We start from the raw sequence: 27,378 nt of genomic DNA on the forward strand, positions 1-27,378 counted from the left end.
AAATGCCGAACGTTACTAACTACAGCAAAAATATTGATTGTAGTTTCCTGTTTTTCAGAGCACAGTGAAATAGAACTGTTAAATTATTACATTTGGTGGACAAAGAAAAAAATACTCACAGTGGAATTTCTTACTTGTTCGAGTTCCTTTCTATCCTTATGATCGTTAACAACGTAAATGCGGAGATAAAAAAAATTCAGCCTCTCTAGAGCTTCCAGACACGACCAACGTGTTCGATACAACGGTTTCTCCGTACCGGCTGCTACTTCATATCCATTTTTTGGTACGTGTAAGTTTGAATTCCTGAGTCTACGACTCGTCTTCTTTGATGATGAATCGAAAATCCCTGTGCAGGAGTGCGCTTAAACGGAACATTTGACGAGATGGATCCATCCGACGGGAGCAACGACAGACAATGACAAAAGATAGTAATTTGCAGAAATATAAAACAAAAGGAGACACGTAAAGAAAAGAAAAAGAAAGCCCACTAGTTTAGCTACATCCAAATTTTAAAACTCACCACTTCAGGGGGTTAGTGCACTTTGAGAGAGATGCAGAGGGTGCTGTTAATCGTTAAACAATCTTTTCTACTTTCTAGTGCACATATCTGAACCCCTTAATCCTTGCCGGCCATTTGCCAGACGAAAGGAGACTCGTTCAACTGGAAAGCAGACGAGGAAAGTCCCTCTTCTTCTGAATTAGCAGCACAAGCACATCATAACTTTCTTCAATTTTTAACTACTATTAAAATAAATTCTTCAGTCAAGAGCCGCCGTTTTAGAGATACCGCTCGGGGCAATTACAGCTTCTCTGGCTTGTCTCCTCCCTGACCCAGTCTTGAATTCAATGTGATTCCCTGTTTCTCTCCCTTGCATTTGGAACAGAAAGCCAGCCAGCTGCTTGAACAGAGGCGCCAGCGACTGCAGCTCGTCTATCCAAAGCACCGCCATTCAAACACTGATAACCTTCAAATACGTTTACTTTTCTGGTATTCAAACAGTGGTGATCTTTTTCTCATGCAGACAAGGAGAAACGAAACTTCCCCTTAAATATGTACTTGGGGAGTAGGAAACCCAGGAGCAGACAACCAGCGAGAGTGTTCGTTTTCCCTCTCTTCTTCTCGGAGCTTCTTTGCTCCGTCCATGGACGTTAAAATCGCTCTTTGTGCTGCTCTTCTTGCCTCTACTTCTCCTCCCAAGCGTATGCTATCCGGCCTTTTAAGCTTTGACAATTGGGCTTCGCCTCTGCAATCTGCATCTGTGAGATCGTTGGGGTTTGTTTTTGTTGAATCCTTGCCTCGAGCTGATAAGTAAATACAAGCCGATCTCTCTCTTCTTTTTTTTCTTTTTCTTTAAACTAAGTTCCATTGGTGATATTGCGATGAGTATAAATCTCATAAGAGATTAGGTGACACATCCAGCTGAAGCCAGCCAAAAGTACCTAAAACTTGCTCATCTCCTCAAAGTGATATAAGCGTAACTATGAAACTTCAAATATAATTGCAACATCTACCATATGAAACGCTGGGTACCTGGCTCATGGTCCCAATGGAATGGCCGGTACAAGAACATTGCCATTGTGAAAAAGTTCACAATTAAGTAAAGAACTGCAATGAGAAACCAATGCTTATACTTTCCAACAGGTGAATGGAGGATTATGAAGAAAAATGGTATAGTGTAGTATCTGAATTCTATTAGAGGTGCGGGGATGAGAACAGCAGCACAAGCTAAGAAAAACAGCAGAACCCAAGTCTTCCTTTGAAATTTGCCTGCAAAGAATTTAGAAAGTTTCTTCAGCGGAAAGTTAAAATGCTGGGACTACCTTAAAATACACTTATCTGTCTCTTACCTAAGATATGAAAGATAGATGACCACGAATAAACATAAAGTGGGACCAAAAGATACTTCATTAACCAGTGAGCTTTGATGACCTTCCTCCAGATATAGAAAGGATAATGCCGATTGTCTGCCAGGAGATAAGGATGCTCAATGCTGCAGAGATGGAGAAACATCACAAGAAGGTATTGCAAGCACTAACAGTGGCTAAACAAAGTATGCCTACAAAGTAACTTCAAACACAAAGAAGACAAAGGCAGTAGATCGGCCACTACAGTAAGGTACCTAACTATCTCAGAATTGTGAAACCTGCCGTGCATAGTTTGCTTAATGTGTTTAATCTGATAGGCCACTATGCTAAAATACCTAATTATCCCATTCTTTGCAAATAGACAAACCCATCATCCAGCATGTGATTGGCATAGAAAGAACACTCTCTGGATCATGAGGCTGAAATCATCAACTGTTACTGGCAAAAGGAAGGCTTTTTTCACATGGGGTAAGTGGATGCTTTGTCAATAATTTGAGAGAAAGAACAGCAGATCAAATAAGAGAAGGTTCAATCCACCTAGAAATGGCTCTCAAAAGAATACATGCAAGCACAAAATTTGGTAATCATAGGGCTCAGAATGATATTTGGGCCTTCCTCAGATTTTTTGTGTTCTTTTTTTATTTTTTTGAAATGTGGTTGAGATGTTGTTAAGAGAGAACAGTACAAAGAGCTTGCCTCATAATTAGGGGAGGCAGAAGGGAGCCAATTTGGCTAGAATACAAGCAAAAAGTTACAGGACTGAGGTGAATATCATATCTTCAAAGAAAGAAGTAATTACAAAGAAGCAGGTCCTGGGATAATTCATTGTGGTGGAGATGACCCTTTCGGCAAGGGAAGAGCCTTCTTTGTCAAGGGTATCAACAGCACCATTCGCTGACCTAGGTGAGTGAACCCATGAAATGTCTAGGGGTTAACCTTTGTCAAAGATTTCTCAATGTAAGGCAGAAATCTCCAAGGGAGGGGGTTGCACCATTCCTATAGGCACCAGCCATAAACATCAGATGAGTCACCTTCTACAATGAGGATCAGAATCTTTCATCAGCATTCAGGCACAGAGGAGGGGTAGTGTCTCTACCAGGATAGAGTTGCCCAGTAATATTGGACCTTAACAGGAAAGAAAAACTTCAACTTCATGGTCACAGAATGCATCCCCAAAGCCAACAGGGCCTGGGTTTCCCTTTGTACCACATCAAAATGTAGCTTAACTATCCTCTTGGGAGGAGGAATCCACACAGTGATAATCATGTGCCAAGAGAAAATAAGAGAGACAATGAAGGACTAGTTATCTCTAGTATATGATCTCTGAAGTTGAGGGAACTACTTTCGTGTGGAACCATGACATTTTATGCATTCTTTCAGTCCTTACAACTCTATATAACTACTATTGAGGAAAAAGAAAAAAGAAAGCAAGAAAATCCATATGAATAGTGGTATCAAGTTGCTATTTTCTCAACAATGTTCTTATATAATTTAACTTTTTACTTGATTGGTCATTTACCTGAAAAAATGGACTGAAATTAAACCAGCAGTTAGAGCCATGCACACCACAAAGAAACCGACCAGTTTGCTCATCCTCAATGACTTGAACAAAGCAGCAGCTTGGTGTAAATTGAAATGGATTGGACCCATGGCAGCAGTAGACGCTAAACCAAAATAAAATATCTGTGCAAAGTGTGGGGAAACTGTATGGGCTTCTTTTGCACCTGTAATACAACCAAATTATTATTTTTGAGAGAATACTCGTGTAAAAACTTGGATTTGGGGTGTTTGTCTCAACTAATGGGAAAATGTGGACAGAAAGATGCACAGTACCGAGAACTATGCTTCCATTCCAGATGACAAATGATACAAATGTGCTGAATATCAACAAATATGGGGTGAACAAAACAAAAAAGTTCCACTTCAAACACCATAAAGCAAAGAAGATTTCCTGAATCTCTTTAAGCATACCTGCCAAAAGATATTCTGAAATATTAGAAGAATTGTTTAGATTCACGATAAATATATATATATATATATATATCTTTAAGCATACCTGCCAAAAGATATTCTGAAATATTAGAAGAATTGTTTAGATTCACGATAAATATATATATATATATATATATATATATATATATATATATATATATAGATATGAATGAAGAGTAGCCAGTAACATTAGCCATTTAACACAAAAAGTGCAAAATATCAGAACTGTTATATATAAAACCTGAGGAAAAATTTGAGGAACCCCTTGAGGAACAGACACTTGCTTTAGAAATAGAGATATCAGTGGCTCTCACTGAGCTACCCATCTTTCGCCTTTTCAGATTGGCAGAAACTGGTCTGTAATTCTCATCTGCTAACCCCTCACTTTTAGTGATCATGATATGATCATTGAACTTCTTGTGATATTCTCCCACTAAATAATCAATAGCTCCAGTACCCGCAACAAACAACATCCATATAACATTTGTTTGCCGAATTGATATTGCTAATCCCCCTAGCTGTGAAGAAAATATTAGAAACACATTAAGAATGTTTACTGCATTGCATGTACACTAATTAGACAATGCTTAATTAGATTGACCAAACAAAACATCTCAATTTTCTATAGTAATTGATTGGTTATCCCAAATGAACTATGACTCTAGAATTTTCATCTCAGTCCTTATCTGATTACCTGGAGAAGTGAGGACTACAATGACTGCAATAGCATGATTTATATTTGAACACATTCTTACTAAAATTCTCAATTCTTTAACCTGTCAAGGGAAAGCGATAGACCCCCAGTCAGGCCCACATACCAACATAAACTATGATTACACAAACTCCAACCTATCAATACACCTGTAGAATACTTACTGTCCTATGCTATATGTCACCCTGTCAGTTTCCAATCTCCTGTCACTAATGACATTGAACACAGGAACTCTGCTAAAGAGTCTCATGCATATATCCTGGACTGAAAAATTGCATCTTAAGACAAACTGGTAAAACTGTTCCAGAGGTCGTCCAGTCACCCACAATAATTTACATCTCTTTTTCTGAAATAAGATAATTTGCTTAGTTCCTTGATACTGGATTTCTTATTTACATGTCCGTTAGAGGGGATAGTCCCACATAGATAAATATAAGAAAAATACTATGGTTATTAGTAGGAAAATGACTCCTAAATTGGCTAGTCATTTGGGATGAGCTTGAACCAAACTTTAATATGGTATTAGAGCAGAACATCTGTTTTGTTGTGCCATGGTTGTTCCATATTTACTTCATATCTCAGTTGTGCCATCCATGTCTCAGACCCATTATCCATTTGTGTAAGCTTGGATATAAGGGTGAGGGTTAGTGATAATAGTCCCACATAGATAAGTGTTAAGAAAAATCTTATAGTTTATTAGATAGAAAATAACCTCCTAACTTGGCTAGTCATTTTGGATAGACCCAGACAAAAAATAAAAATAAAAACAAATAAAAAAATTAAAGGTTACTTTTATGCCTAGGTCTTGGAGTTTGATTCTCTGCTTCTCTACAGGGAGTGGAGAATATTCCTTATTAAAGATAAAGATGAAGATTTTGAGAAAGAAGATGTAAAACTTGTAAGTTGATTTTGTTGGAGAAATACATAAAAGGGAGCTTACTGCTCCATCCACTGAAATCTGTAACACTTCCCTGGGTAAATTACTTTGGGATAGTTCTGTCCATGAATATCAACAAAATAATAATGTCTTGTGAAATTTTTTAAACTTCAATTGAAGAAAATAGCATGCCTCATCAGGAGTACTTACAAGTGCACTTAACCAATAATGCCTCTTCAAACAAGCCAAATACATAGCAAGAATGACAGCTAGAGATGCCACATCTGTATAATAGAGAAAAGTGAAGAACCAATGAAGTGGATACAAAGTTAGAACTATTGTATATAGTGTAGCCCCTCTTTCTCCAATTGAAGGCCTCAGGTGAAGGATTATGTCATATAAAAGAATACTGCACAGTACAGCCAATACTCCATTGGTTGAACGAAGAACTGCAGAAGAACAAAATTTAGAGAGTGACAAAGTGCCATTCCTCCTCCACAAGCCTGAAATGAAAGGAACAAGTGAAAGATAGTACCTGCAACAGTTTGTATGGTCAAAGTCAACATTGAGTAAACTTGAGTTGGGACAATGCTTGAATCAAAACATACATTGACATGATTGAGGTGGATAACAATAGAAGTAAACACTCTCTCTTCAAAATGAAGCAACAATTGAAATAACAAAAACTGTATCTGTACAAAATAAAAGCAATTCCTGAGAATTGAATATGGAAATCAAACATACAATACAATTGAAAACAACAAAGACTGTAACTCTGATAAAAAATTAAAAATCAGAAAAACGTTTCTTTATTTTCCTTTGAAAATGGGAAAATTTCATTGATAGAGGCAGAATACCACAAGATGAGGTAGAGAGAACCATAAGCCCCAAGGTGAATAGAGTCCCCAATAGCAATACAAAACAAGATATTATCTAATACACAATATTCCCCACACTGAGCATCTCGTAAAACCACAGAAGCAAGTTCCAGTTTACAAAACACGAGATTGTCACATTTTGTGGATCTAGCATTTTTTATTTTTTTTTGAAATAGTGGATCTAGCATATTTTCCTAACTATGGGAAGCACAATCTGTATTCTTGTTAAGCTATGGCCCACGTAACTGAACTTTGATATGTCATGTTAATTTAATAGTTTTCTTTCCACAGAGAAAAAGTCCAACTAGGAAGCTGAACACTGTTGTATGCACTGAAGATTAATCTCAATAAATCAATCACAACAAGCAGAACTACATGTTAACATTCCTTATTCGATTATCATGCACCTAAAACATGCCCTTCAAAAAAAAAAAGCATCACACACAGTAGCAAAACACTAACTTGGCAATAAATTACCACAAAGAGATTGTCCTGATTATTGCCAATTCAACAAATTAAAATATTCACGAACTTAGGAGATTTCACATGCATGAAATTCCAAATACAAACAAGATCGGTAAAAAAATTGTATAGACAACTCACAGGCCTGGGGGTGTTGTGATCATTGGATCCCAGCTTCTGAAGTTCCCATTGCAGAATTGCTGAGCCTGAGGGATGTGGAATATCTCATCCTACACACCACATTAGCCTAAATGTTAGCAGAAAAGCCATATCGTATCAAAAAGATCGCAAAAGGTCAACAGGGCTAACCATGTAAGGATCAGGAATAACGTGATTGACCATTATGGAAATCGGAATGACCCATAAAGAAACAACTAAGGCAACAGCTAGTCGGCCCATCCCTCTCAGATCTCTTGAGACAAGAGAGAATATGGTGTTAGAGAGAGGATTCCTGTCCCTTAGAGAAGCATTGTGGCGGTGATTGAAAGCTGACAGCTGTCAGAGGATGGTGAGCACTGATGCTCATCACTGAAGAGGAAGGTCATGGATGGAGAGAAGACAAAAGGGACTTCCTGCAATTGTAATCGTTCTCCTGAATTCATTAGAAAGTTATAAAGCTGAATAACTGAAACATTGCATTGCCACAATAAATAATAATGAGAGAACACTTATGCAAATATGTATTGGAACTGAATATAACGATATAACCAACGATCAAGATCTTCTTAAAATTCAGTGGAGGATCCATGTGATGTGCCGACTCTGACATATTCTTTGCTTCACATGTATCCATCTTTTGCAGTACAAACACCAAGTTCAGGTACTAGGATCCATAAACAGACATAAATAGAAGTCCATATGTGATTATCTCTATATACAAAGAACAATATATAAATCAATGTTATCAGACCTGAGCCATCAACTGAATCAGGTGGTCAGGTGAGGGTCAACTGGTTCAACTGCAAAAATCTGGCAGTTGAACTAGATGACACTATTTTTTTCTGAAAATAGTGAAGAGGAAAAATGTACAAGAAAACAACATCACATTAAACCAACAAAAGGCTGGCCAAGACAAAGAGCCTGCAGAATACAGCCCAAACAAAACAAAATCAAGGAGGATCATCAAAACAAAACTTGTCCTCCACAATCATAACCAGAGAATAAGACAAAAGCTCCTTGTTGCTGTTCTGTTACAAACTAGTAAAGAAGCCCATCCAATGGAAGGGCGATAAATACAGGCTTATTAACAATGTTTGAAAACAGAGATGTGTCTTCCATGAGGCAATTTCAACAGTTTAGGTCTTGTTAGTATAAATACAGGTTCTCCTAGATTATGCCGGCCGCTCAATTGTGTTCAACAATTTGTCTGTAAAGTTGAGAGTGAGTGTACCACTGAGAACTTAACCTTTTGAGTGAATAATAAGGCTAGAATAATTCCTGGTCTATTTGCAAAGACATTTGCGGAAAATCTAATGAGGGCTTGTTAGTGCACCCTGAGGGAAAGTGAAAGTAAACTCAAACTCACTCTCACTTAACCAAAATCGTTAGTACGAGAAAGCAACATTGCTGCCGAACGTGGGAAAGGCGCAAGAGTTGTTGGATGGTGAGAGGAGGGGGGGAGCCCCGTACCACCCCCTTCTTCCTCGAAGAGGAGGGCAGGAGCCTTCTCCTGCCATCCCCCCGCCTGCAGTCCTCCGACTCCTCCTCTGAGCACTAACTCTCTGACACCCTCATCTTCCTCGCCCCTATCCAACGAACTTCAAGAAACACACAAAAGTTTCTAAAACCTTCCATACTAGCCACCAACACCCCCAATGCTTAAATTTTAGAGAATACCTGAAGATAAGCTTCCAACCTCAGATCCTATGGACGAAAATTTGAATGGCTCTTTGCCTTCTCGCAGCACTCAAACGAGGACTGCGGTTGATGGGTCTTTACAGATGTATTGGTTGAAATTTATGGGATCTGAGAGCAAGGGCCGCGGATTGAGGAAATCGAAAAGCAAGTCGCTGGTTGAGAGCTCGTTCAACAGGACCTCTAGTGGCGGAGATGACGATCGATACGAGAAGAAGGGGATAAAGGATCGGCTGCTGGAAGGGAGACGTACAGGGGTGGGTATCGAGATGTGCCGAGCCGAACCGGGCCCGAACCAGTCTGTTTGAACCAAGTTTGATTTAAATATTTCGAAGAGATACCCACTAACTTTCACAATGGCCTTCACTACTCAAATAGTAACAGAAGCATCTCATCCTTACACGCCAAAAACCTAGAACCATCAATGGCGTCCTAAGAACATAATTTAATTTTATAAACAAAAAAATCGATCAAAACAGAGCAACTACAAAACGTGCACTCGTCTGGGAACATCTCCAACGGAGGAAAAAAACACAGATAAAGGGACTGATCATCAGAAAAATTAAAAAGAAAAAAGAAAAAGATTATCACAATAGCAGGAAAGAAAATTCTGACAATAAATGCCAAGAGATTCAAGCTCACAGCGACGCATTACGTTTTCTCAACTACTGCTCTGAATTCCGAAACTTCAAAATTACAGTTAATGCCCCAAATGTGGTTTTAAACATGGAAATTTTGGAAAAATACTTATTTAAAAAATTAATTAAGAAAATACCAATCATTAAAATGTATTTGTCAAAATACCCAATTTTCACAGGGTTAAAATACCCAATTTGTTCTTCTGGTTTTTTGACTTCTCTATCTGGAAACTCGACTCTGACGAGAAATCCGTTCGGCTGTGGCGAACCGAGTGTTCATGTTAACGAAATCGAGAGATTTCTGGGCAACTTTGAAACCAAAGGGCGTGTAGATATGATAAATATCGGGTTGGGCTGAGGAGCAGAGGTAGAAGAAGTGTTTGTCACTCTCACGTGTCGGCGAGGAAGAAGTTCGGAGGGAGAATGTAGAGGAAGAAATCAAAAGATGAAAACGAAGAATAAGAATACGAAATCGAATAAAAAACTAGTTAAGTTAACGAGCTGCTTCGAACTGAACCACGGTTCGGTCAAGCTTGGCTCGTTAACTCAAACAAGCCTTATGATTCGAGATCTAGATAAATCAAATCGAACCGAACCCCTAGATGTAGGTCTTGGAGAGGAATTTTATTTTTTATTTGTTATAATTAATTAAACTAATAATTTAATTTTACTTCGTAATTATATTATTAATTTATACTACACTAAAATTTATCTTATGTTATTAATAAAATACCATATTTATTTATTTATTATTTTCATTAATGTTAATACTACATTAAATTAGTAATTTAAGAGTGATAACTAAGATATTGTTAAAGTAAGAATGTGATCAAGTATCTAGACATTGTAAAAGTAAACTTTTTTTAAAAATATTATATATTTTATAATTAATTTAATTAATAATTGGAGCTTTAACTTGTAATTATTGTATTAATTGAAACTAAACTACAATTTATCTTAATTTATTAATAAAATACCCTACTTAATTATTTATTATGTTAATACATTTTAATATTATATTAAATTACTAATTATAAAAATAAGCATGTTTGTTTAGGTTTATTATTTGTTTATGTATATTATAAAAAATAATTCATTCTCTTGTTTCCACTATATTTTCTATTTTAGCTTCATGCAATACCGCGGCAATTGAGTTCATTGTATCAAGGAACATGAAACTGTCATCGGTGGACTTTTCCATTATCTTTCTACGACGACTTGAAGTTGACGGATTAGCACTTCGAGACTCATCGGGTGCCGACTCATTCTTTGTAAAGAATGGCGAAGGAGTATCTATACCTAAATCGACATCCTCGAGCATGTCCAAGCGTGAATTTTCTTCCTCATGTTGGACATCATTGCACATGTCTTCATCATTTTGACTTACTGTCCCCATGGCTATTGAGTTTCCCACTACCAAAGCCAATTTGTCATAAAGGGGACAACCTTGTTGTATATACTTAGACGGCTTGGAATAGAGTTCTAGTAATGCGGAAAACATACAAAATGATGTACAGTACATCATAATTTACTGACCTTGATATAGTTTTGCCATACAGAATGACATGCAGCAACTCGATGTGTGGTTGCATCCCAACCGAACCCACTAGTGTAGAGATAGCTCGTTACTGTTTGGTAAGTTTTCTTCCACGATCTTGTTTGATTCTTGAGCTGCTTAACAATTTTTTTATTAGCTGCGTCTTCATTGAACCTATTGACACAGTCCGAATATACCTCATGTTTCCAAACCACATTAAGCATCTTGTTCCCCATATTGACTTGCTCAACCAAGAGATCGAGCATTTTGTTGTCATCTTCGAAGTTCCATATGTCATATGATCAAGGAGTTTGTTGTCTTCTTCTAACCATTTATAATCTAAATCCTAAAAGGTACTCATGAAAAAAAAAAAATATTAGACAACCATTACCCGTCGTAATAACTAGGGACACACGGAAATGCAATCAACAAAAAACAAAATACCATGTGATGGATATTTATAACACCAAAATCTCCTCACCACATGGCAAGAGCATTCTATAACACTTCAAACATATTCAACAACATTCTAAAATATTTCAAAATTAATCGAACTAATTTCATTGCAGATGACTAGAACAATGCAAAAACAAACTCATTAAGTCCAAATTCACCGAACACCCCTGGTAGAGCCCCATATGACTTTGCAGTCACTACGAACCGTACATTGTCAGTGATGGGGGTCGGGTTTCGTTGGCTAATGGACGCCCGTGTAGGTGACTCAGCCTTGTTTGAACTGGATTAAACCCCTTAAATCCTAAACCCTAACCGAGAACCCTAAACCTTGAACCCTAGTCCTTAAAACCTCTAAAAGCCCCAAACCCTAAATGCCAGACCTTAAAACCCCTAAAACCTAGACCTAAAAACCCCTAAAGCCCCAAACACTAAACCTAAGCCCTTAAAACACTATCACCCAAAAAATCGAGAACCTTATTTTAAAAAAAAAAAACCATAAACCCTAATTCCAGACCTAAAGAGTAAACCCTAGACCTTAAAAGCCTAAAAGTCCCAAACCCCAACTATAATCCCGAAATTAAACCCTATCAAGATGAAATTGAACCCTAAATCCCACAATTAGGCCACAATCAAGATAAATAACGCACAAAAATTTAAATTAAATCAAATACAACACTAAATTAGTTGAAAAAAATTAGGGTTTCGGCTTACCTTCTGAAATTTGGGGAAAACCACCACCGAATGGGAAAATCTAAGCCCAATCGAAGAAATCGACGCCTAAATGTCAAAAATCGAAGAAAATCAAAGGAAATCGAAGGATATTGAAACCGGAATAGGTTAAATCGAAGGAAATCGGAGGGGGGTGGGGGAGGGAAGGAAAGAGAAGAGCGAGAACGAGAAGGGAGAGGGATGCCGAGAGTGAGAAGAGAGGGAGGTCGAGAGGGAAAAGAGAGAGGGAGAAGGAAGAGTGAGGCCGAGAGAGACACGGAGAGGAGATCCATAGAAGAGAAGAAGAAGATAGGGCGAAAAAATTGAGCGATGACGAAGAAAACTGAGAGCTAAAATGAGAGAAAACAGAGAAAACAGAGAGAGCGAAGACGAGAGGAAGAAGATGGGGAGAAAAAAATCGTCGGGAGACGAAGGCCGAGGGAGAGAGAGAGAGAAGAAAGGGAAATGACGATAATTTTTTCCTTTTTTTTGGGGGGGGGGGGGGAAGCAACACGCGATTCAAGTGGTTGATTCGGTAAATCGGGTTGAATCAGTTTTCAGCGATCTTTGCCTGAGAGAATAAAATGGTGTAATTTCACTTCAATGTAATTCATTCTACACCAACGCCATTATTTAATGAACCCCCCTCCCCCCGCACACACACACACACACACTTCTTCTCATGAAGACAAAAATTTTCAACTGTTTCTCGATAAAGTTAAGGGTGTGGCTATCAATGAATTTGGAGATTTTATCACAAGAATATCACTGAAGAGTTAATGCTTTAATTGAATTATATGGCTAGAATGATTCATTGCTCATGACATTGTTAGGCTTGGGAGCATATAGTTGATTGAAGACCTGTTGTAGTATATTCACAATTAACAAATGAACACTTCATACAAAATACATGCAAAACCTATCTTACTCCCAAGCCATTATTTTGATGGTTTTGGTTTCATATCTAACAATTGGCAAGTTCTGTTTTTTATGTGGCTGCCTAAAAAATGAATTGTCATGCGACTCGACCCTAGCGGCTTCTCCAAGAAAGCAGGACTCTTAAGCAGGTATAGGACCAAGTGACTATCTTCCTCAGCAACTTGCTTTTGCTATATTTAACCTTAGTGTCTATAAATCTCTATTCTCCAAAGCTTGTTGTTTCATGAATGATAAAACCACACCACAAATCAACCATAACTACATTTAGACTTTTTACTACTTTATCATATTGACGAACAACAATCATTTACACGTACTTTCCAAATGTTCAACAACTATACCATTTTCACAAACTCTACAGACAAAAAAAAAGAGAAGAATAGGGCTATGAGTTTGGACAAATGCGAGAACACATATTTAATCAAGTATTTTTATTCCAATATGAAAATCATTCAGGAAACTAAATAAAATCCAAAACAACAAGAACTCTTTAAAAAGAGAAAGATCAAACAAATAGTTTTTTTTTGCCACTAAACGGTATAAAGAAATCATTGGTTTGTCAGGAAGAAAAAGTTAATAATAAAAAAGTGAAAATACTCACCAATCTTGCAGCCAAGAGGAAAAAAATACCAGAAGAGAGGCAATTGAGACGAGGGAAGGAACAGTAAGCAGCGAGGATGTCAAAAGTACAAGGGTGGTTTAGGAAAGGTGGCGGAGCATTGGGAAGGGGGCTGATAAATAACAAAATACTTTGACTCTATAAATATTTATCAACTAATCAGTTGAGTCATCCATAAGAATAGGACTACTCTAACTCCTCTGAATCACCCTTATGTTTAAGTGATATTTGTTATAAAATTGTACATAAATACCACTCTAAATCAGTAAAAAATTGTGGTTTAGTTCAGTTTCTCTTATGGTATCAAAGCCAAGTTCAGTCTCTCTTAGCGGATTGGTTAAATCCTATAATGAAAGAAAAAGTGAATGTATATTGTTGATTATGTCCTATCTAAGTGGAAAAAAATATAATTGATACGAGATAACAAAGAAAAATGGAATTATTGGTTAAAATAAGTTACAAAATAAAATTTTTACTTTGATATTATAAATTTGAATTATATTTTAAATTTATAAAGGTAAATAATTTATTATAATTAAAATAAATACAATTTAAATTTTTTTATACATTTAATTTTTTATTAAATTATATAAAGTAAAATTTAGTATAATTATAAATCACATTATTAATTAATTTATTTATTCTCAAAAGGATAAATAAAAATAAAATTTATGAGTAAAATTATAAATTAATTAATGAAACAATTATAAAATCATATAAGTTTGATTTTATATAATAATCAACAATCAATATAAAATAAATCTATTCACTCATAATAAAATAATAAATAAAAATGTATCATAAATTAGTTAAATTATCAAAGGTTGAAATTATTAATTTTAAATAGTATTTATGCTAAAATTTAGACATGTTAAAATAATAAACTAGGTTTGACCAATAAATATTTTTAAAATAAATGAATTTATATTGAGAAATTTAAGAATATAAACAAAAACTCTACGGAGAACCTCTTGCCAATGGTGACTAGAGATAGTATAGAAAAAACCCTTGTTGGGTTTCCCCTTTGTTGCTTCTCGCTACCAAAATGTTCATCCATTATCTCAACCAATATCTAAGACTTGAAAAGAAGATTTTTTTTAGAGGGGTGCTTCAAATAGCTCAATCAAGTAGGGAGATGTTTTTCTCCCCCCCGCAAAAAAAAAAAAAAAGGGGGTTCTCAACATTAGAATATCCGACAAATGAACAATGCTCTTCTACCAAGTACAAATACGACACTAGCAACGAGGCTCCATGGAGGCAGATCCTATAAAATAATTTGCTAGATTCTAGGGTTTCATTCATGTTTAAAAGAGTTTATAGGATGAAGAAGGAGAGAAGAAAGGAGGAGTATAAGAGAAGAAGAGAAGAAACTTGATTGCAAGAGAGAGCATGAATTATGAAGGAAGAAATATAATTTGCTCAATTAGGGCATGAGTTCATCTCCCCTTCTTATTTATAGTTGAGAGTTAGAAACCCTGATATATGAGAAAGAAAAAGAACTTAAAAGTACTTCATAATTATAGGTTGTACCACTCATTTACTTAATTACAAGATATGCCACTTATTTACTTAATCACAAAATATGCGACTAATATTTTTTTAATTCTCCCCCTCAAGTTGGTTCAAACACATCCCAAGGAGGGAAGATTCTCTTTCGTATAATGAAAAACTACTCCAAGTATTAGTGATAGAGAGCCGATAAATCAAAAGAGGAGAGAGTTTATCTTATAGTAGAGGGAAGAAATCTACAAGCTTGTCTACAGTTTCAAAATCAATAATATGTTCAACATTTACAAATGAGGTGTTTAGTCAAATTAAAATTAGAAAATATTGGACGATTTCGGGGCAAGAGGATAATACTGTTCAAATCTATAGATTACCAAAGTGACAAGAAAAACTCTTCTTTGATATAACAAAAAACAAGTATAACATAGTACTAACCTTTGTTGTAAAACCAATAAATTCATTGACTTAATTAGAGAGTTGAGACTTGGTCAATCAGGTTTGCTTGTCAATTGACTAATATTAAAAGTACTATATAAACTTGGTTCCCCCTGGTTTGGGTCGTGTTGAGTTGGTTCAGTTCACGCTAGCCCAGGTTTAGTTTATTTTTTTGTACTTCTATTTATTTCATTTCAGTATGCAGTTTATGATTAACTCGATTGACGTTCGAGAAACGAAGAGAGTAAAAGACACAAAGAATCGAATAGATCTGAATCATAAGGTCTACATAAGAGATGCCAGTAGGAAACTCAAGAAACAAAATGCCCCACACTGCAAAGGTAATATAATTAAGGTTATGCAAATTGAAATGAACAATATAAATGATTTAAAGATTTAAGAATTACAATTTCTTCTTCGGATGGGAGCCCTCTGTAACATCTTCTTTGGAAGCTAATCCTACTCGAGACTGAATTAGCACTACTGCATATAGAAAGACCAGAATGGAAGCTCGTATATCCCTATCGCCTTTGCTGTTAAAGACTTCAACTCCGTAGTTCGAACACTTATTAGCAAAACCCCATAAAAGAAGAGACGAAGCTTGAGAAAGTAACTTCTCCTTTCTGCAGCATTCGTTTATTTCACTATCCAAATCAAAGCCTGCAAATCACCATTGGCGCAGAGTTGGATACATTCTGGAAGCAGAATTATAAGGACTATCTAAGTAGATAAAAAATATACTTACATGATCGACAGGGAAGAAATGTCGTCAGAAGTTTAATGCTTAGTAGCGTGCTGGAGGAGGTGGGGATGCATAGATGTATGAGCGAACTGGAGATGATGATGGCGGAGGAGGGGATTTGTAATGGTATGGAGGCGGTGGAGAGTGCGATGGAGGTGGTGGGGACTTGTAATAGTATGGAGGTGGAGGAGAGGGTGATGGTGGTGGGGGTGATTTGTAGTAGTACGGAGGTGGTGGTGATGGCAATGGGGGAGGGGGTGACTTGTAAAGGTATGGAGGTGGAGGTGAGGGTGAGTGAGGTGGGGGCGATTTATAGTAATATGGAGGAGGAGGTGACGGTGATGGAGGAGGTGGGGACTTGTAGAAGTAAGGAAGTGGAGGGGATGGTGATGGAGGAGGTGGCGATTTGTAGTAGTAGGGTGGCGGAGGTGACGGCGAGGGAGGTGGTGGGGACTTATAGTAGTAAGGTGTTGGTGGGGGTGGAAAAGGTGGAGGTGGGGATTTGTAGTAGTAGGGAGGTAGACGAGAGGGAGATGGAGGTGGTGGTGACTTATAGTAGTAAGGAGGCGGTGGGGAAGGATCGGACGGAGGAGGTGGAGATTTATAGTAGTATAGTGGTGGAGGAGATTTTGATGGAGGGGGTGGGGATTTGTAGTAGGGTGGTGGAGGTGAGGGCGAGGGAGGTGGCGGGGACTTGTAGTAGTAAGGTGGTGGTGGGAATGGAGAAGGTGGAGGTGGGGATTTGTAGTAATAGGGAGGTAGAGGAGAGGGAGATGGAGGTGGTGGTGACTTATAGTAGTAAGGAGGCAGTGGGGAAGGATCAGACGGAGGAGGTGGAGATTTATAGAAGTATAGTGGCGGAGGAGATTTTGATGGAGGGGATGGGGATTTGTAGTAGTACAGAGGAGGAGATGGTGATGGCGGTGGTGGAGATTTATAGTAGTATGGAGGTGGAGGGGATAGAGATGGTGGAGGAGGAGATTTATAGTAGTAATGGGGAGGCAGAGGTGATGGTGAAGGTTGAGGTGGTGACTTGTGGTAGTAATGGGGAAGAGGCGATGACGATGGAGGTGGAGGTGACTTATAAACATAAGTCGGTGGAGGTGGTGGTGGTGATTTGTAATTGTAGACTGGAGGAGGAGGAGACTTGTAGTAGTACTTTGGTGATGGAGGTGGAGGAGACTTGTAGTAATATGCCGGTGTTGGGGGTGGTGGGGAGCTGTAGTGGTAAGGTGTGGTTGGCTTGGGCTTCTCACATTCCTCGTATGGCTTCTTTGAAGCATATGCAAAGTACTTGGCCTGTAACACTACTTCAACATATGTCTTGGATTTCACCTTCAAAGTTGCACCCTTCTTTCCATTGTGAATGTTGGTGGCGATGTTGCAAAGAGAGCCCTTGGGCGCCATGTGAAGCTCAGCCTTGCATGCCTTACCTCCATATTTCAAGTAGTCAAAACCTTCAACACGTATGCTGTATTTACCATTGATCTTGGTCTTTCCATATGCGACAATCTCTTCCTCCCCAGCTCTGCAAGTGACCTTAACAGAAGCACCTGCGCAGGAAGGAATACACCGATACGAGTTATGGATTAGAAAGGTCTAGTGGCAATACTTAGACGTGATGAAAAAAATATCCCCAAGACTTACCTTTGAGATGTTTCTTGTTGTGGGATTTGGCCGGATATGTCCAGTCATAGCACTTGTAGCAGTACACCTTTCCTACAACCTTAAAAACCAACTGCCGATGGTGAGGATGCGGGTAGTGGATTGGCGCTGGCGGAGACTTATAATAGTAGGGAGGATGAGGTATAGGTGATGGTGGAGGAGGAGACTTGTAATAATATGGTGGTGGAGGAGACGGAGATGGTGATGGAGGTGGTGGGGACTTGTAGTAGTAAGATGGGGGCGGTGACTTAACTGGTGGTGGGGACTTGTAGTAGTAAGGAGGTGGTGGGGATGGAGAAGGGGGCGAAGGGGACTTATAATAATAGGGAGGGGGAGGAGATGGTGATGGAGGTGGTGGGGACTTGTAGTAGTAAGGTGGGGGTGGTGACTTAACTGGTGGAGGAGAAGATTTATGGTAGTAGGGTTTCGGGTCAGAAGAAGGTGGTGGTGGAGACTTGTAGTGGTAGGAAGGTGGAGGAGAAGGAGATGGTGGTGGAGGAGACTTGTAATAATATGGTGGGGGTGGGGACTTCACAGGAGGTGGTGGAGATTTATAATAATATGGTGGTGGGGGAGACTTCACAGGTGGTGGTGGAGATGTATAATAGTAAGGAGGTGGGGGAAACTTCACAGGTGGTGGTGGAGATGTATAATAGTAAGGAGGTGGGGGAAACTTCACAGGTGGTGGTGGAGATTTATAATAGTAAGGAGGTGGGGGAGACTTCACAGGTGGTGGTGGATATGTATAATAGTAAGGTGGTGGGGGAGACTTCACAGGTGGTGGTGGAGATGTATAATAGTAAGGTGGTGGGGGAGATTTCACAGATGGTGGTGGAGACTTGTAATAATAAGGCGGTGGTGGAGACTTAACAGGCGGTGGTGGAGACTCATAGTAGTAAGGAGGTGGAGGGGAAAGAGATGGAGGTGGGGGAGATTTATAGTGGTAAGGTGGAGGTGGAGATGGCGAAGGAGGTGGTGGAGACTTGTAAGAATAAGATGGTGGCGGAGAGGGTGAAGGAGGTGGAGGAGACTTGTAGAGGTAAGGAGGTGGAGGTGACTGGTACGTGTATGTCTCAGCAGACTCAGCTCCTCCATAGCTAGATAGGAAGAGAACGGCGAAGGCCACCAGTACTTGAGGCCGCAGACGACCCTCACGGGGATCGCCCATAGCTAAATGCATTACTCGCCGGAGAAGTTACCTAATTCCGGACAATCTTCTTTGCCGAGACACGCACTCCACTGGTTGGAAAACGGTCTCGAATGAGAGAGAGGAAGAGATGATGAGGAAGTCTCTCATTCATCGGTATTTATATTACTCAGATCCTTTGCATGGGATTTAATTTACTGACTTCAGATCATGCAGTGATGGATCAGAGCAAGTCACATTCTCTCATTAATTCCATGTATTTCTCTTATTATTATTTATAATCGAGTCTGTCATCTGGTGACAGTTCTAGGGAAACACATGGGCACCATGTGTGAGCACTCGGAAGAGCAAAATGCCCTTATATACTAGTTTCATGAATCCTCACGTCCCGAGTATCTGCCTTAAAATACTATTCTCACAAGTCTACGAAAGCTTCTTTCTGTTAAGTGAATGAAAAATAAATAAAACCGAAGCTGGGCGGGGCTCGTCGTGCATGGTAGCAGAGGTCACCTCTCCGGCTGGCCTTGAAAATTTTCAGACGAGGGAGAAGATGGCTGATTGCTATGTTTTATTCAACTGTGTGAAAGGGTAGGCCACTGTTTCATTACTAGATATACAACTGTAATGCATGTGATGAAGCGGAGAAAATAAATAGAATGGAACGTGGGGAGTTTTTTCTATTTTCTTTCAGTTACTCATCTCCAATAATGTATTCAGCCATCTCCCAATCCAAGAGCTTCTTTTTAGACTCAAAAACTTGGTTATGGCTATAAAAAAGGAGTTTTTTTTTTTTTGTTCAAAACTCGCATTAAAGTATAAAACAAATTAAGGCAAGACCTAATTTAAGTTCTTTTAGTATGTGATAAATCGATTAATTCTTATTAGTATGCACTTAGTTGAGAAGTACCCACAACATCTTTGTTCATGAAAAAATGTATTCATTAAGCCTTGTTAGTAAATATATAAATATATATATATAGAATTAAATATATTTGTACAGTTATCTTACCCCATAAAGAGAATTATTTTGTTTTTATATTTAATTAGGAAGGAATGGAAAATTATTTTATTTCTTGATTAGCCCACAAATATCGAGAAATGTGATTAGTTTTCTAGTTTCATCATAAAATTTTAATTATGAATAAAATTGTGGAAGAAGAAGCTTTAGACCTCTCTAAGTACCTAGATTTTGATGATAACAAACATAGATAGACATTTGATGATTTTACTGTAAAGTGTGAATAAATTAGTTTTAAAATAAAAATTTACCAAAAGGAGTTGACTCCACATGAAAGGAGTCGAGTATATGAAGAAGAAGAATAAGAAACCCAAAACATTAAAAAATTCAAGGTGTAACAATTCTAAAATTTAATGGAGTTGAGCACATAACATTGTAGCTGAACACAATCATAAAAGGCAACAAAACAAATTTGAAAAATTATAAGCAACACTTGGAAAGAAGTGAAGTAGAATCCACACTCATATTGAGTGGAACATTTATACATGGAATCGATCAATCAAGCATCAAACCAAGTTAAAAAATCTTGACTGTGAGTCGACCCCCCCATAGTGGATGAGTTAAGCCCATTCAACCAATTACAAGAAACAAGGAGTCGAACCAAGTTACACATGGATTTGACCCCTATAGGAAACAAAAGACTTGAGAGTTGAGTCACACAATGGATTTGATCTCCAAAAGAACCGTTGAAGCAGACTCCAAATTAAAGGACTCAACCCCAAACTCTAAAAAATGGAATCCTAAGCTATTCTAGAAGTAATGTCTTTGGGTATAGACCTTTAAATTGTGCAAGTGACCTACAAAATGACAAGTAACCCAAATGGAATATTTAGGATATTTTTCATATTTATTTAGAATATTTATCATCAAATTTTGACATGAGCTAGAAACTACCCTAAAAATAGGTAACAACTAGTTCCTCAAATTAAGTTTTCTAGCTATCACAACTACTCAGCCACTGAATTTCAAAGCCATTTTGTTATACTTATTGGTCTTCTTATGCTAAAATTTAAAAATTGAGGTCTTCAACTTGAAGTTTTTCTTTCTTCAAACAAGCTAAGTATATAGACTTTACTCAGCAAAGCCAATACACTCTTGAAGCCTTGTTAAGACTTTCAGGTTAAGTATAAAAGATCCAAAATGGCTTTTAGCACATCTTCCCCATAGGTACATCGGCAACTAAGCCCCTACTATTTTCATTGGAAATATAGAACGAAGTACTTCCTCTTAGGCTATGGGAAATCACTACCCAAAGTCCTTACACTCCCATGAAAGAGGACTTGGGAGCTTTGAAATTCAGTGTTGCAAGAAGAGAAAATTCATTTGGAGTGGGTTTGGGTTAAATATGCAATTCTCCGATGTTTAAAAAATTAGCCATTATGGTTGGATAATGATATTTTTGTCACTTAGCAAAAATAGGTCCAGATCAAATCCAAAAATTATGAAATACATACATTAAATCCTATTTTTATTGTTGAACACATTAATAAGTCACTTATAGATCTCAGAGGAGATGTTATGTTCTTGGACAAGAGCATAAGGAAAACAAAATTTTTAATTGTCTTTAATTATATTTTTATTTTAAATTTAAATTTTATATTTTATTTGAGTTTTTAAATTTATAAATTTTATAAAGTTGGATGAAAGGTTAAATAGGTCGTTATCCACGTGGGAATGGATTTCCTCTTCGCCCACAGCTGAGTGGGTCCCGCTTTGACTTTTAGACCAGCCTTCCTTACTTGCTTTTGCTTTAGAAAGTCTCTATTTGTTCTTCCATCATTACGGGCCCACTTTATAGCTCTCTCCATTGCATGTCACCGGGCCGCCTCTCGTGGGAAATATGCCTCGTATATTTTTTGTCTGCAGAGCAGTTCAGATTAGGTGGATTCATCAGTATCTTTCCTCCATTTGAAAAGACTAATCACAGTTTGAAAAAACCCTTTCTTCTGTAAATTATGTGACGATGATCACATCGAACAAGGAAGCCTCCGAAAATTCCAAATGACAAATGGTTCTTTCCTGTTTACTAAAACAGGGTCCTTGACAGATGGCAACAGAAAGGATCGTTTTTCGTCGAGGGCTTTTCTTCTAAAAAGAGGATTGCCAGGTTTGCCCATTCTCGATCCTTCTCAAACTTTAGCAGGTAGAATGTCACTTCATTTCCCAACTTCGGTCTTCCCAAATGTAGATTCTTTCGTAAAGAAAATTAAAAAAAAAAAAAAGGGTTTTGATTATTTTGAAGATGGTCCATACTCCTTACTTTGAAAATTGTTCTCTTTTGCGGGAGCAAGGCCATTGAAAGACACCTTATTATTATGGCAGCTTTTTGGAAAGGCTGTGAGTCCACTAGTAAGAGACAGGTTATCTTCCATTTAACAAACACCATGAACGTGGTATAGCTTGTAACTATTGGACATCCACTACCTTCGCTCTTCGCATTATTGATGATCGCCACCATTTATAAAAGAGTATATTAGTGCGGAAAATGATTTGAGTAGTCAGAAAAGGAGACAATTTGCTTTTCCAGATGTTGAGAGGAGGGATAGTTGGTAATGGAGCACACTTGGCGACAATACAAGGAGGAAGGTTGAAGGCAATGTTGATTATTCGACTTTCACGTGCATGGATTACGTATCGAGTCAGAGACCCTATGTTATATAATTTTGAGACGGAAGACAGGAAGAGAGCAGAAAATACAGTTTTTTGGAGACAACGAAAGGTCTTTATTTTATTGGCAATGAGTGCAGAGAGCACAAGAGGAAGAAGCTCTAGAAAACAATGCCCCATAAATACAATGCCCAAACAAATAGGGCTATACAACAATAAATAACATGGATCCACAAAAAAAATTCTTAAAACACCTAACTTATTATTATCCATCCTTGCTTGGACAATCCTTTCTATTCTTCGAGAAACCTTCCGCGAGCTTTCTGATGGAACCGAACTTAGTTGAGGAAACCAACACCACTGCATGTAAGAGGACCACTTCAAGATCTCTTTGGTCTCTATTATCATCATGGGTGAAACCCTTGTTGCTACAGTTCTTCGGATCCTTATTCACTATAGCCCACGGACTACGACTGGAACCTGGAGAAAATAACCTCTTACCACTACTACATTCGCTTATTTCACACTCGCAGTCAAATCCTGTGCATCCACATTGCCACGGTCATGAGAAATATGACTTGCACATTCATTTTAGCAAAAAAGACCCGAGTGTAATTACTGAATTAAATTATTTATGGAAATGAACTAATCGGTACTCACTTGATTTGCAAGGATGGAGAATCTTCTCATCTTTTATACTTAGTAGTGTACTGGTGGTGGCGGCGGCGATGAGTAGATGTATACCGGAGGTGGGGATGGTGATGGTGGCGGAGGGGACTTGTAGTGATAGGGAGGTGGGGGGGATGGTGATGGTGGCGGAGGAGAGACGTAGTGGTAGGGAGGTGGGGGAGATGGTGATGGTGGCGGAGGAGAGACGTAGTGGTAGGGAGGTGGGGGAGATGGTGAAGGTGGTGGAGGAGAGACGTAGTGGTAGGGAGGTGGGGGGAACGGAGATGGTGGTGGTGGAGATTTGTAGTGGTAGGGAGGTGGAGGAGATGACGATGGTGGTGGTGGAGATTTGTAATAGTAGGGAGGTGGGGGTGATTTGTAGTGGTAGAGAGGTGGAGGAGATGGCGATGGTGGTGGTGGAGATTTGTAGTAGTAAGGAGGTGGTGGGGACGGTGATGGAGGAGGTGGTGACTTGTAGTAGTATGGGTGAGGAGGTGACGGTGATGGAGGAGGTGGGGACTTGTAGTAGTATGGGTGAGGCGGTGACGGTGATGGAGGAGGTGGGGACTTGTAGTAGTATGGAGGTGTCGGGGATGGTGATGGAGGAGGTGGGGACTTGTAGTAGTATGGTGGTGGCGGTGATGGTGATGGAGGAGGTGGGGACTTGTAGTAATATGGTGGTGGCGGTGATGGGGAAGGAGGAGGTGGGGACTTGTAGTAGTAAGGAGGTGGTGGGGATGGGGAAGGAGGTGGAGGAGATTTGTAGTAGTAGGGTGGCAGAGGAGATGGTGATGGTGGGGGTGGTGACTTGTAGTAGTATGGCGGGTGTAGTGATGGTGATGGTGGAGGTGGAGATTTGTAGTAGTAGGGTGGAGGAGGAGATGGCGATGGTGGCGGAGGGGATTTGTAGTAGTAAGGAGGGGGAGGGGAAGGTGATGGAGGTGGTGGTGACTGATAGTAGTAGGGAGGGTGTGGTAATGGCGATGGAGGGGGTGGTGATTTGTAGTAGTAAGGTGGTGGAGGAGATGGGGACGGAGGAGGTGGAGATTTGTAATAGTACGGTGGAGGGGGAGATGGAGATGGTGGTGGTGGGGATTTGTAGTAGTAGACTGGAGGAGGAGGTGATTTGTAGACGTAGGTGGGTGGTGGAGGCGGTGGCGATTTGTAGTAATATACCGGAGGAGGTGGAGACTTGTAATAGTATTTAGGTGGTGGAGGGGGAGGTGACTTGTAATAGTATACCGGTGGAGGTGGAGACTTGTAGTAATATTTGGGTGATGGAGGGGGAGGTGACTTGTAGTAATATACTGGTGGAGGTGGAGACTTGTAGTAGTATTTGGGTGGTGGAGGTGGAGGTGACTTGTAGTAGTAAGTGGGTGTCGGGGGTGGAGGAGAGGTGTAGTAGTAAGGCGATGGTGTGGGCTTCAGTTTGTGACATTCCTCATATGGTTTCTTAGGAGCGTAGGCAAATGGTTTGGCTTGCAAGACTACTTCATAGTATGTCTTGGATTTCACTTTGAGCGTTGCTCCCTTCTTGCCATTGTGAATGTTAGTGGGGATATTGCAAAGAGAGCCCTTGGGCGCCTTGTGAAGCTTGGCCTTGCATGCCTCGCCTCCGTATTTCTTGTATTCAAACCCTTCAACAGGAATGCTGTACTTGCCATTGATCTTGGTCGTTCCATACGCTACGATTTCTTTGTCACCAGCTTTGCAAGTGATTTCCACAACGGCACCTACTCACCCAAAAACCAATTCAGAATATACATTAAAAAAAGTCAAATGACATACTGGCAGCAGTAACAACCTTGATGGTTAATATATTTAAATCACACAATGAATAGCAGAAAGAATGCCTTGTCATTTACATCATTTCGGATGCTAATCTTGCTTTTCTTTTGAAAGACATATTGAAACTTTCAATTTTCAAGTAATTAATGACGACGGTATTACTGAAAAAAGTCCAATTGAATACTTAAAATCAAGAAGCGTTGAATTTCTTTCAATGAGAAAATTGCAAAAGTATACCTTTGAGATGCTTCTTGTTGTGGGACTTGGCAGGGTATGCCCAATCGTAGCACTTGTAGCAGTACACTTTTCCGACTACCTTAACAATGAGAGGGTGGTGGTGGTGAGGGTATGGGTGAGGCACTGGTGGCGGAGGAGACTTGTAGTAGTAGGGAGGATGGGGCACTGGTGATGGTGGAGGGGGGGACTTGTAATAGTAAGGTGGTGGTGGAGACTTCACGGGTGGAGGAGGAGACTTGTAGTAATAAGGTGTAGGTGGATATTTCACTGGTGGTGGTGGAGACTTGTAGTAATAAGGTGGAGGTGGATATTTCACTGGTGGTGGTGGAGACTTGTAGTAATAAGGTGGAGTTGGGTATTTCACTGGTGGTGGGGGAGATTTATAGTAGTAAGGTGGCGGAGGGGATGGAGAAGGTGGTGGTGGAGATTTGTAGTAGTACGGTGGAGTTGGAGATTTAACAGGAGGTGGAGGAGATTTATAGTAGTAAGGTGGTGGTGGTGATGGAGAGGGTGGTGGTGGGGACTTGTAGTAGTAAGGAGGAGGTGGAGACTTTACAGGTGGAGGAGGAGATTTGTAAATGTAAGGTGGTGGTGGAGACTTTACAGGCGGTGGTGGAGATTCATAGTAGTAAGGTGGTGGTGGAGACTTCACCGGTGGAGGAGGAGACTCGTAGTAGTAAGGCGGTGGTGGAGACTTCACCGGCGGTGGTGGAGATTCATAGTAGTATGGTGGAGGTGGAGACTTCACCGGTGGGGGTGGAGACTTGTAGTAATAAGGTGGTGGTGGAGACTTCACCGGTGGAGGAGGAGACTCGTAGTAGTAAGGTGATGGTAGAGACTTCACCGGTGGAGGAGGAGATTTGTAAATGTAAGGTGGTGGTGGAGACTTCACCGGCGGTGGTGGAGATTCATAATAGTATGGTGGAGGTGGAGACTTTTCCGGTGGGGGTGGAGACTTGTAGTAATAAGGTGGTGGTGGAGACTTCACCGGTGGAGGAGGAGACTCGTAGTAGTAAGGTGATGGTGGAGACTTCACCGGCGGTGGTGGAGATTCATAATAGTATGGTGGAGGTGGAGACTTTTCCGGTGGGGGTGGAGACTTGTAGTAATAAGGTGGTGGTGGAGACTTCACCGGTGGAGGAGGAGATTCGTAGTAGTAAGGCGGTGGTGGAGACTTCACCGGCGGCGGTGGAGATTCATAGTAGTATGGTGGAGGTGGAGACTTTACCGGTGGGGGTGGAGACTTGTAGTAATAAGGTGGTGGTGGAGACTTCACCGGTGGAGGAGGAGACTCGTAGTAATAAGGTGGTGGTGGAGATTTCACCGGTGGAGGAGGAGATTTGTAGTAGTAGGGTGGAGGTGGAGATTTAACAGGTGGTGGGGGAGATTTGTAGTAGTATGGTGGAGGGGGAGATTTAACAGGAGGAGGTGGAGACTTGTAGTAGTAGTGAGGTGGTGGAGATGGTGAAGGCGGCGGTGGCGATTTGTAGTAGTACGGGGGAGGTGGGGAAGGTGAAGGTGGTGGTGGAGACTTGTAATGGTAAGGTGGTGGTGGATGTGGTGATTTGTACACATACGGGGGAGGAGGAGGAGAAGCATACAAGTATGGTTCATCAGATGCAGTAGCTACATTGGTGGAGATAAAGAGGAAGGCCATGATCACCAGTAACTGCGGCCATAGACGACCCCAAAAGGGGTCGCGGATTGTCGTCTTCATGGCTTCGCGCAACCAATTTTTCCGTCACTCTGGTTTTCTATCAGCCCCTCTCTTTCGAAGAGAGGAGAAAGGCAGTGTTGGATTTGAAAGCCTCAAAGAACCGCTATATATAATTATCAGATCCTTAGAGTAAAGCTGCACTTGGGATTTCAAAACTTTTAACCCGCTTTTGATAATTTCATTCCCCAAGCTTTAAAATCCATCAGCCTCTCTGGAATCATTAAGATCGGCCGTCACCGGCTCTATTAAAATATCCAGAAGACTATTCAAACCTCCTTATTTAAATGATTAACCCTTACGTTACCGTTA

General features: G+C 39.7%; 3 protein-coding genes across 6 annotated transcripts; all 3 read right to left on the reverse strand.

Annotated features, from left to right (window-relative positions):
- Positions 1–442: 442 nt before the first annotated feature.
- On the reverse strand, positions 443–8,957 carry LOC137944309 (dol-P-Glc:Glc(2)Man(9)GlcNAc(2)-PP-Dol alpha-1,2-glucosyltransferase). Of its 3 annotated transcripts, none has more exons than XM_068789976.1 (9): positions 8,624–8,957; positions 7,097–7,359; positions 6,933–7,017; positions 5,658–5,896; positions 4,100–4,376; positions 3,700–3,837; positions 3,386–3,590; positions 1,849–1,991; positions 443–1,768 (listed from the first exon to the last, which is right to left on the reverse strand). In XM_068789976.1, the coding sequence occupies exons 2-9, from the start codon at positions 7,184–7,186 to the stop codon at positions 1,509–1,511; spliced, it is 1,437 nt and encodes a 478-aa protein (XP_068646077.1). In that variant the 5' UTR covers positions 7,187–7,359; positions 8,624–8,957; the 3' UTR covers positions 443–1,508. The 3 variants fall into 3 exon arrangements, with proteins under 3 accessions (XP_068646077.1, XP_068646062.1, XP_068646070.1); XM_068789961.1 differs by having other exon boundaries at positions 5,658–5,982; positions 6,929–7,017; XM_068789969.1 differs by having other exon boundaries at positions 5,658–5,982; positions 6,929–7,017; positions 7,097–7,379.
- A 7,306-nt stretch (positions 8,958–16,263) lies between these two features.
- On the reverse strand, positions 16,264–19,054 carry LOC137945460 (extensin-2-like). Its single transcript, XM_068791360.1, has 2 exons — positions 17,869–19,054; positions 16,264–17,774 (listed from the first exon to the last, which is right to left on the reverse strand). Exons 1-2 carry the CDS (start codon positions 19,052–19,054, stop codon positions 16,264–16,266), a joined length of 2,697 nt encoding a protein of 898 aa, XP_068647461.1.
- Positions 19,055–22,750: 3,696 nt separating this feature from the next.
- On the reverse strand, positions 22,751–27,130 carry LOC137944328 (extensin-2-like). 2 transcript variants are annotated; one of them, XM_068789995.1, is made up of 3 exons: positions 25,353–27,130; positions 23,319–25,060; positions 22,751–23,138 (listed from the first exon to the last, which is right to left on the reverse strand). In XM_068789995.1, exons 1-2 carry the CDS (start codon positions 27,067–27,069, stop codon positions 23,358–23,360), a joined length of 3,420 nt encoding a protein of 1,139 aa, XP_068646096.1. In that variant the 5' UTR covers positions 27,070–27,130; the 3' UTR covers positions 22,751–23,138; positions 23,319–23,357. The 2 variants fall into 2 exon arrangements, with proteins under 2 accessions (XP_068646096.1, XP_068646090.1); XM_068789989.1 differs by having other exon boundaries at positions 22,751–23,198.
- Positions 27,131–27,378: the final 248 nt, after the last annotated feature.

Source organism: Aristolochia californica, unplaced genomic scaffold (genome assembly GCF_029961685.1).
Source record: "Aristolochia californica isolate CCGP_79_NKW_82.1479 unplaced genomic scaffold, dmAriCali1.0.hap1 SCAF_1, whole genome shotgun sequence".
NCBI classification, from domain to species: Eukaryota; Viridiplantae; Streptophyta; class Magnoliopsida; order Piperales; family Aristolochiaceae; genus Aristolochia; species Aristolochia californica.